We start from the raw sequence: 10,825 nt of genomic DNA on the forward strand, positions 1-10,825 counted from the left end.
TGGCACGCGTGGATAAGATATGGCAAACCCTGAAACCACAAACACACTGATGGGATCATGTGGTAGCACATGCTTAATAAACGCAAGTCAACCTCCTGCACTGGTCCTCGTCACGCCCATGTTGGTAACATCACATTCGAAGATCCAACGGGATTTCATATTTTATGAGACGACACGTAACTCGGTAGACAAATGGTCAGTGTGGTTAGGCAACCTACAGCATATAATGCTTATTTGTCTAGCTCAGCCAAAATGATCAGTCATTTAGCCTACGTATCTATGACGACAAATACTAGTTTACAAACTGTAACAGGATAGGCAGGGGGTGATTTTTTCATTTCAGAAAAGACTCACTTGATAATCTTATTTTCAGGCAGATGTGATAGTACAACGATTTTTCCACTCTACAGTAGTAATAAAACTATAAAAGTGATGGGCAAATCAATTTGATAAAGGGTGCATCAACAAAAAGAAATCCCTGACAACTTGTCAGTCTTGCCCAAATAACTAAATGCATATTGCAGGCAATATAAAAGGCAACAGCAACTTGTCTGGTGATCATTTCACTTCAAAGAAACAGGCAAGCATGAGCTGAAAGTGAAAGGCCATGGAATCGATCTAGAAGTTGACCTAGCATTTATTGGATAAAGGCACGCTGCTCGAGGGCAATCTCTTGTACATTCCCATATCTGCATTTTCAATATTATTTAAAGTGAGAATGGATAATATCAGCTTCTGCAGAATATTCAATGTCCCAAGCAGACTAGAAAATCAGGCAAGTAACCAATACACATAGGTTACAGCTAGCAAAGGAGCAGTTGGTATATTGCCCAGTAGTACCAAACGAAAAGATGTGCCATAGATTTAAAGCAAAGATCAACCTCAGAGTTTAGGTTCATATATATTTCAAGATCAAGACAAACGTGCATGTTTTGCAGACCACATGCCTGTTGGTGGACAAAAGGACAGCTACATGTCCTCCTAGAAATCACTACACAGAAGCTATATTTCTTTCCATACCCATTGACTAGCCAATAAGAATAATGTTTTTCTCTAGATCTAAAGGAAGAACAAGCTCTGCCACACTAGAAGAGTCTGCTTACTCTTCAGCCCCAACACACCATTCCATCAACCTACGTATTCAGGCATGAGAAGCATTACCATGACTTGGTTCTAAAGGATCTCCCGTTAACTTCCAAGCAACTATTGCCATATTCCTTGGAGACATGGCGGGATCAAACAGAGGGAACAATGATGCTTCAACTGCACTTCCTTGCTCTTGAAGAAACAGTAACCGATCAAGTAAAATATATGTTTCCACCAGTGGACCTAAAGCAGCCCGGAGGCACCAAAAGGGACCTATGAACTCCTGCAAGAATAAACATAAAATGGTTCAGCTAGTAATCAACTATTGGCAGTAAATTATCCAGGGGGGTTAAATAGCACCGCCATATCCCAGGTACTAGTACATTTTGTGAAGATGGTCTAGATGATCGTATGGATGGATATTTTATATGCTGTTGAGCACATTTATATTGTGTATGGACATAATCTTAATATCTGATAGCTCCACTGCCAGAAGGCATAACATGCTACTTAGTCTAGTCCTAGATTATTTTGTAACATCAGATTCCTGCTAGTCCCCATTGTATTGATTTTGTCACAGGAATAAAATCTACAGGTCAGTTATGTTTTGCAAAACTGTACTGGCACCGACCCACCAACGAACCACAACAGAAGCACATGTAATGTCATTTCAAGCTGTCGAGAAACTAATAAACTACTCCTTCCGCCCCATAATATAAGAGCGTTTTTTACACTACTGTAGTGTCAAAAACGCTCTTATGATATAAGAGGCATGATGTACCAATATTAGGATTACAGTGCTTTACGAAATACTGCAGACTTTGCTCAAAAGGATCCAGTAAACATACTTATTAATAGTACTTGATTACCTATATATCATATAAAACAGGATAGCACTATATTCATTTTGATTAAGAACAAAAAGTTGAAAAACAGGTACTGCATTTAACTTCTTGGAAGTATCGTTAAGCAAAAAGGCATAATACAAAATTCAGACTAAGACATACAATGAAGTGTTGCACATCCTTCCATATTTCGAGTAGATTAACATCTTCCACAAAACCACAGCCAAGACGACCTAATCCAGAGATTGTGAAATCTTTGAAAAGGGTGAACTTGCAACATTCATCAAGATTGGTGTCACTTGGTCCCACGTTAACTCTTGATATGGATGAACCAACAACTGCTGAAGTTGAGTAAGTATCACCTGCCGCATTACTCATCATCTTTAGAAACTAGAAAAACAATTATTTATAGAGAATCCAAAATAGTTGCAACTTATGACAGGTATAAAAGTTAAAACCTGTACAAAGCTCGTTGCTGCAACATTCGACAGCCCCTTTAGAAGCAGTTGGTTCTGTGGGCAATGAACCGTCTGTATTCATGTTTTGTTCCTTGGAGTTACGATAGGATAAATCATCAACTTTCCCCATAGCCAAATGGGATTCCATTTCTTTTCGAAGCCTTTGACGGCGCAGAGCTTTTCCTTGCCTTCCAATCGATGGACTCAATCTTGACAGTTCAGGGAAATATTTCTCAAGTACCTACAGAAAAACAATACTGAGGTGAGCCCAAAGTCAGCTTTCTATGCTACAACTCCGAAACAACTATGGAAGTCCCAAAAGCTTCTTGCTGTGATCATAAGCCAACAGATAACTTTTTGCCAAACAAGAAAGTGAAACCTCAAATCATAACTCAGAAGCTATCATTTAAGCTTGTGGAACGAGATCTAGCATAAAGTGTTAATTAATAATATATGAAGGAACTATTTTTTTCTGTGGTTGCAACTTATACGAAGAATTTGCTAATGCAACTAGTTCAAACAAGACTCATCAGCAAGTTAGGGTTGAGCAACTAGACCAAATTGAACAAGTCCGCTCTTGTCCATAACATTTCTTAAGATAAGGTCATTAGCATTCATATATATATATATAATGAATAAACTCATTCACATTTTAGTACTTGGTGACATTCCTGAACATCATCAGCTGTTCAGTACTAAGATCTGTGCCCAATACGAAGGGGTGATAAGGGTAGCAAACAGGAATCACAAATACTGCTTAAGTGAGCATTAAAGGTAATTACACAAGCATAAGGCATACCTTGACTACAAAGTATCAACTAACTGCCATGCCTGATATCTTCTTCAGCACACAAAAAATGAAGAGCATGCATATAATTCATAAAATGAAGAGTCTCTAAAAGTAAAGAACTGGGTGGTGTTACAGTATATGTGGATTGCACTAGCCCTTTCCATCAGTTCGGACTTCTGGTTGCGTTGGCTAGTGCATGAAGCTTAACAGGTGGAACATCCAGCATTCAAATATAAAGGCTGAAATAACAAAGCATTTACCATTTGAAAAGCTGCTCGGAAGGCATGTATATCAAAATTTTGTAGCGCCATTTCCTTGGTGAGGCTTCTCCATCTCTCTGCACTCTAAAAATGATGCACAGAAAAGCGTTTTAATTAAGAGCGGTACTATTCAAGACTACCAATTTGGCAGATAACTTCAGTTCAACACAAATCTTCCATCCCTAATACTAGTAGATTACTAATAATGCAGCTAGGAAATGGCTTTAAATATTCTGCTAGTGCAAATAGAACAACTGTAACACGCAATTATCGAATAAGTTCTCCTAAAAGAAGACAGATTAAAATGAAAACTTTGATTACATGAACATAAGTTGTTTCTAACTTAGGGCAATGATGCTCTAGACCACATAATTATGTATCGTATAATATACGTGTACTAAAAGAAAACTGGGGACTTCAACAAAATGGCAGACATTTTTGGTAACTTGTACTACTATGTTTTGTACCCTTGTCTATGTCCTGACTTTTGACCATCTTAAAAAATACTCCCTCCGTCCCAAAATAAGTGTTGCTGACTTAGTACCACTTTAGTACAAAGTTGTACCAAGTCAGCGACGCTTATTTTGGGATGGAGGGAGTATTATACATCACTACAAGCAAGAATTGCTGTTATACCTGGCAAGCAAGGTCGCGAATGCTTTTGCCAAGCACCAGTTTCGATGATTTGGCAGCCTTGCTAATAGGAAAACCAGGGCATGTGTCTGTAACCTCATGACAATCCTCGGATAACAAGTTGTAACAGCATCCTACACTTACCAATGCTTGTACTTGTTCGCAGGACAAGAAAACCCTGCCCACAGGACACAGTTACCATGTTGGAAGGACATTATATGCAATAGGGAAAAACTGAAGATGCACTATTTTATGCGTATAGAGAAAAGGCTGCACTACATCAATTCACAGTGTTCCCATGATTGCACAAAAGACCAACCTTAGCATATTAACTGAAAGATCACCACAGGCATGAAGACCAGCAAGGACTAACTGAGGAATGCTATGATTTGGTTGCCCAATCTGAGGAACACTCTGGTTACAGTTGTTAGTTTCTGTTACATGTTCACCATGATCATCTTGACATGCATCCAACGCCACAGCTGCCAGTGTGTCACTAGAAAGAACATGACAAGTGACAGTTCTTGGCACTTTGAACTGTTGCTTCTCTAAACTGCAAAAACAACGGGAAGCGATTTGTAGCAACAGGAATCAACTCGGAAGATGTCAAGGTAGTAAAACGAAAATCCAATTTGACAAGAAGTGTACCATTTAGCAGCATAGTGCTTCTTTATCCTCTCTGCACGAGTATTTGTAACAGATGCATGATGTGATGAAGCATCTATTGCTATAACAGCGAGTTGGTACTCAAAGGATAAAGCTTGTGCAAGATAACCCTGATAAGGCAATTAAAATGAATAAGAAACAAACAAATGGAAATACAAATTATGTAGAACTCAAAGTTTGCTGTCATTCCCAAAAATGTACAGTCCCTGCATTGTAAATCCAAATGGCTTTAAGCTTCCACAGATAGGCCAAGCAGGACATAGCATATGTTTGTCCTTTCTAACAGCAAACCAAGGAAAAAATACTACAGATGCCTTTACACTTCCATGGATAGGCCAAGTAAGAGGTAGCATATGTTCGTGCTTTCTAACTGCAACACATAGAAAAGATACCCCAGATGTCTCTTTACACTTCGATGGATAGCCCAGGTAAGAGGTTGTAGTATGTTTGTGTTTTCAATTGCAACACCTAGGAACGAATACTCGATATAATTTGGCCTTAACTTGAACCTGGTCTGTTTCTTATTTGTATCCAGCATAAAATGCCTGCTCAGACTTGGCCAATACATAAGTTTGATACTGAAGATGGAAAAAAATATGAATGGAAGCAATATTTGATAGGATGTTAAATCTCCAAGTACCATCACACGATTTTAATTATTTTGTTCAAATGAAGACTGGTTATAGCGAAAATTCTTTCAGAAGTGCAGAACTGGTACCTGACCAGAACCTACATCAACCACTGTCTTGGCTCCACGACTCCTAGCAATTGCATCAACCATCCCAGATAGGGCTTCAATCTGCATGAAGCGCATTCTCCAAACATGAGAATGCAAAGAGCTAAAAAAAACTGAATTTAACTTTGGACATAGACTAAAAAAATATAGTTAAAAAGAGTATGTTTATCATTACAAGCTAATTACCTACTTCATGCTTCTTCTTTGTGTTCATGCCTTGAGCAAGAACAGTACCAATTGATGCGACACGCGAGTTAGGTAAAAACTGCAAGTAATCAGGAAAAGGTGGATCGGGATTAAACATATGACACAATGTGTGTGTGTTTTAACTGGATATGTCATAACGATACTTCACTACTTATACTGTTGTTTCCTAATAAAATTCTAGCATGGGTGTTTTTCTCGAAAAACTCTCAGAAGGGGCAGGAGCACCGTAATTCAACTAAGGAGAATAGAGGTGATTAGATAATTAAGTGAAAAGAAAACCGGCCGAAAACCATGAGAAATGCTAGCATGAGTGCATGAGTAGTACCCACTTAGTCTTATTGGCGCATGAAACGTACCGATTGTGGCGTTTTTTGCTCGCGTGGAAGAACAAGCGACCTGGCTGTGAGTATAAATTCCTGTAGTGAACTTGGCCAATGGTCCTGCAAAACAATATAGCTTCCAATAAGCTGGGATGGTATCTAAAGCCGGCAATATAGGTCCAAGGAAGCCTGGGGTGGAGCCCAAACACAACAACGTCATCATCTAGTGACTTGGTTTCACGATGTCCTTCTCAGAAATTCACATTAGTCATTCCACTTCCCAATAAGAGCGAAATGTAATAAACAGAAAAAAAGGATGCAAGGGCCCTTGCCTGGACACGGCCGGAGGGCAGCATGAGCAGGCTCTCGACGGACTCCCGGCGGAGGCACTCCATCCAGTCGGCGTCCACCATCTCCCACAGCCTGTCCTGCTCGAACCGAATCCAACACCAAACACCTCAAACGCGTCAGCAAGATGCAGGTACAGCACACCGCGGCAGCGAAATGGAGGAGGGAGGGATTCCCCGCGACCACAGGCACGCGGACCCTAGACGTACTACAATCAATCTCGCGTCGGGGGAGTGGGAGGGAGGGAGGTGGGGAGGGGAGGGGAGTGGAGTGGACCTTGAAGAAGTTGACGACGTGGGCCTCGAGGAGCGGGCGGTGACGGCCGAGGAAGGAGGCGATGGCCTCCATCCACTCGCGGGTCTGCTCCGCCGTCTCGCACGAGCGCGCGCCGCCGCCAGTCGCCGGAGACGCCGCCATCGCGAGGGGAGAAGAAGAAGCGTTCGGGCGAAACTAGCACAGCACCAACGCAGCTGCGAGCGGGCCGGTTTCCCTCCCGCCTAAACGGGCCGTTCTGGGCCGGGAGGTGGGAGAAGAGAGCGCGCGTCGCTCTGGGCCGCACGTCGTCGGCAAACCAACCAACAAACAACGACGACGGACGGACGGACGGGACGGGGAGGGCGGTCAACGTCAGAAGACCACGGAGTTGCTTGAAAAGCGTGCTGGAACCAAACGCCGGCAGGTGGGGCCGGCGGCGTAAAAGCTGCATCGTACCGTTATCGCTAGCTAGCTAGCGCTAGCACTAGCAGCAGCATAGCGAAGAGGCGGGAGGTCGCATCGCCGTCGCATCTCATCAACTGAACCCATCCCCGCCACTGCTCGCCGGGAACAGGGGAATCGGAGCCATTAACGACCTTCTCTTTTGGTCTCTTCCCCGTTTGTAGTATTCTGTTTATTATTTAGTGGTGGTGGTAGTACGAGTAGTTTATTATTAGGCAGCCGTGCCGCTTTGTTTGGTCTTTGGACCATGTTTGCTTGATCTTGTTTATTATGCTTTTGTGTGTGAACTAGTAGCTGGGTTGGTATGTATCATGCGATGCAATTGGGTGGTAGATGGTTACATGAGAAAGGTGCTAGCTAAACTGACCGAATAATCTTTCCCTAATAATAAAGCAGCTACTGCTTCTGTCGTACGTCGTCGGCCGAGATCTGCTTTGAGCGGTGTCAACGGCCGGGGAGTCGTGGCGGACGACACGTCGCAGCGGGCGTCGGCTGCAGCGGGCGTGAGCGAGGCGAGCGACGGCGGCACCGATACAAGGGGAGGACGGGGGACGCCGGCGCGTCGCGGCAGCCATTCTCTGTGGAGGCGCACATGGAGCGGGAAAAAAGTCATCCGCCTCCTCCCGTACTCCAAGCCTCCATTACGTCGCCTTGCTTCACACTGGCGTCAGTCCGCCTCGCCTTGCCGCGCGCCGGAGGAGGCCACTCAACCTCCACCCCTGCCCTTCCCGTCACACGCCCCGCCAACGCCGCTGCTCCCTCCCCTCGCCCATCCCAATCTAGCGGATCTGGAGGCGGGCGGCATGGCGGGGGTCGTCGGTGACGACGACGAAGGCAGGAGCAGGGCTTCCCCCGGGCGGATCGTGGAGGATGATGCCGTGGACCCTGCAGCCGCCGGCGTGATTTTCCCCGACCCGTGTGAACCGTAGCAGCCTCACAAACGCCACCCCGCCGCTGGCCATCGGGTCGCTTCCCCACGTCCGCTCGTGTTCCTCTGCTCGAGGCCTCCCTACCTCCCGCACGCTACTTGGAGCGGCTCCTGGTCTCTAGCAGCCGCCCTCTCCTCACTCATCACATCAATCTCCTACTCCCTCTCTCTCCAACATCCCTTGATGTCCTCTCGCATGAGACACATGATGCGGCTATACATATCCGGACAGGTGTGGCGTATATGAGATCTGTGGTGTGCTTCAGTCGGCCGGTTGTGCGTTGATGTTCATGCGTGTGGCGCTCTACAGGTAGAGGAAGTGAATGGTCGTAGGCAGAGGAAGTTGCTGGCTGTTGGCACTCGACACAGGATGGTAAGGGTAGTTCCCTTGATCTTTGTCAGAAAAATTTATAGTTCCCTTGATTTGTTTTGTTTTGAATTAGTACAAAAGTGCACTTATATTTGTTTTGTTCTGCAGGAGCTTCAAGACAGGAGGGACCAATTGCAACCTTCGTTTATCTGTTTTGTGAACAAATCTATGATGGCTTCTAAAATCACTTGGCTGGAATAGAGCAGTTTTTTTGTACTTCGCGAATAACACATGCTAATTTTTTGTGAGGTGCTTGTTTGAGCAGGAAGGGAGGTGATGTGCGCAGTGTTGTGTGATGATGGGAATGTTTCATAGTTTGTTATTAAGATAAATCCTTGTTACACTTTTACTTCACAGATATTATTGCTTAACTCTTTTCCAAGCTACATTATGTGGATTTTTTTAAAGGATAATGTATGTCGACATCTGAGTACAAATTTAGAAGAGAATGTTTCATAGTTTGTTATTAAGATAAATCTTGGTTACACTTTTACTTCGCAGATATTGTTGCTTAACTCTTTTCCAAGATACATTACGTGGAAAAAATTTCAGGAACATCAATGTCTTCGTTACATGATTATTACTTTCTTAAATATTTGTATACCATCAGATTAGTTTTTAGTTATTGATTTGGCAATACCAAGGACATTATGTTTCTCCGGTTCAACTATTGGCTTTCAAGGTGGCAGTGTGAACGATATGGTTGCTATCACACGATATGTGACTATGTATTGGGTTGGAAGTATGAGGGAGATGGCTCTTTTGTAGTTGGATGTGACTGTCACTCTCATACCAAATACTTTGATGACGATGCCTGCTAGAGAACACTATACGTCGTTTTGTTGTTCGCTACTAAAGTTTATGAGTGTAGGGGGTTTCAAACACCTTTTTTTACAAACATGAGTGAAGATGACAGTAGGTGGCATATGTATGATACAATCGAAGGAAGCAATTGCCATGGTAAGTTTAGGTGAGAAAGAGTATAAGGAATTGCATAGACGATGTTTCAAGAGCTCACTATATTTTCTTTGAATCCTACACCTTTGAAGTTTTACCGTTATGTTCTCATTATCTCGAGCTGACCAAGATGCTATCCAGTACATGTGTACAGAGTGAAAACTACTGATAGCTCATGTGTAGTCCCCAAGTCATGATGGGATGTGTGAGAGAAGATTGATGAGCCAATCCTATATAATGTCGCTTAGTTGTATATGTTTGTCACTAAACAAACACGTTGTTCTTTTCTGATAATATTTTGTTGACATACTATTTTCAATTTTTTGGACCTAGCTTAAAAAACATAACATGTAGTGATGTCTTAAGAACGTGATGTGTTGGTTTTACTGGTAAGATATCATTTGCTCCGTAATGGGCCAATATTTGAATAATTGACTCATCTAAAATCTTTCTTGCAATGCCATTGTTATATATGCAACATTAATTTGTTTCTTTTGTATTATTATGCCACATGATATTTTATTTTCCCCTGTTGCAACGCACGGGCATTTTTTGCTAGTGCTACTAATATACATTACGATAAGGTATACCGGATCCGGTAGGAGCAGATAGGAGCGATTGCTTCGAGCATTTTGTTGAGAGAATCGTAGAAACAATTGGTGTTTGGATGATCAAGCTTTTATCAATGGGAGGTCAAGAATTGTTGTTTAAAAGCAGTTGCTCAAGCTATTCATGTGTTTGCCATGTCGGTGTTTAATATCGCTAAAGGGGTCTGTAAGGACATAACAGATATCATATCACAGTTTTGGTGGAGAGGGAGTGGAGACAAGAAAAATATGCATTGGTATGCTAAGGTGTTGGGTGCTAAGAATTATCTGGCTGGCCCAAGAAATGGCTCCTCTTTTACTCCCTGTGTTCGTAAATATAAGGTGTATTATTTAAAAAAAATCAAATTTGTCTAACTTTGACCAAGTTTATAGAGAAAACTATTAATGCCTAGAATGCCATATCATTTTCATTGGATTTACCATGAAATATATTTATATATTTGATATATTGAGTATTGTAAATCTTAGTATATTTTACTATAAAGTTGGTCGAACGTAGACAATGTTTGACTTTTTGAAAAACAAATAGACCTTATATTTAGGATCGAAGGGAGTACTTAGCAAAGTTTAGTAGCGGGTCTGCAAACTTTTAAAAAGGGTTATATTTGGCGCATTGGTGATGGTAGCAAGGTTAATATTTGGACTGGTCCGTGGATTCCATCTAATCCAGACCGTCATATAATTACGCCAAGGGGCCAATCTTTAATCTCCAGGGTATCGAACCTAATTGATCTAACAAATGGAGAACATGATAAAGTATTGACTAGAGCTATATGCAATCCAGTGGATGCTAGGAGTATTCTCCAAATTCCTTTGAATTATGAGGCCTCTGAAGATTTATTGCTTGACATCACACCTGAACTGGTATTTTTTCGTTGAAAATTGCATACCATGCA

General features: G+C 42.4%; 1 protein-coding gene across 1 annotated transcript; it reads right to left on the reverse strand.

The window, feature by feature from the left end:
• Positions 1 to 337: 337 nt before the first annotated feature.
• On the reverse strand, positions 338 to 6,818 carry LOC123397772 (protein RRNAD1). Its single transcript, XM_045092303.1, has 13 exons — positions 6,626 to 6,818; positions 6,334 to 6,429; positions 6,038 to 6,121; positions 5,665 to 5,739; positions 5,457 to 5,537; positions 4,721 to 4,848; positions 4,392 to 4,625; positions 4,076 to 4,250; positions 3,440 to 3,523; positions 2,390 to 2,630; positions 2,094 to 2,293; positions 1,162 to 1,369; positions 338 to 689 (listed from the first exon to the last, which is right to left on the reverse strand). The coding sequence occupies exons 1-13, from the start codon at positions 6,764 to 6,766 to the stop codon at positions 631 to 633; spliced, it is 1,806 nt and encodes a 601-aa protein (XP_044948238.1). The 5' UTR covers positions 6,767 to 6,818; the 3' UTR covers positions 338 to 630.
• Positions 6,819 to 10,825: the final 4,007 nt, after the last annotated feature.

Source organism: Hordeum vulgare, chromosome 5H (assembly GCF_904849725.1).
Source record: "Hordeum vulgare subsp. vulgare chromosome 5H, MorexV3_pseudomolecules_assembly, whole genome shotgun sequence".
Classification (NCBI taxonomy): domain Eukaryota; kingdom Viridiplantae; phylum Streptophyta; class Magnoliopsida; order Poales; family Poaceae; genus Hordeum; species Hordeum vulgare.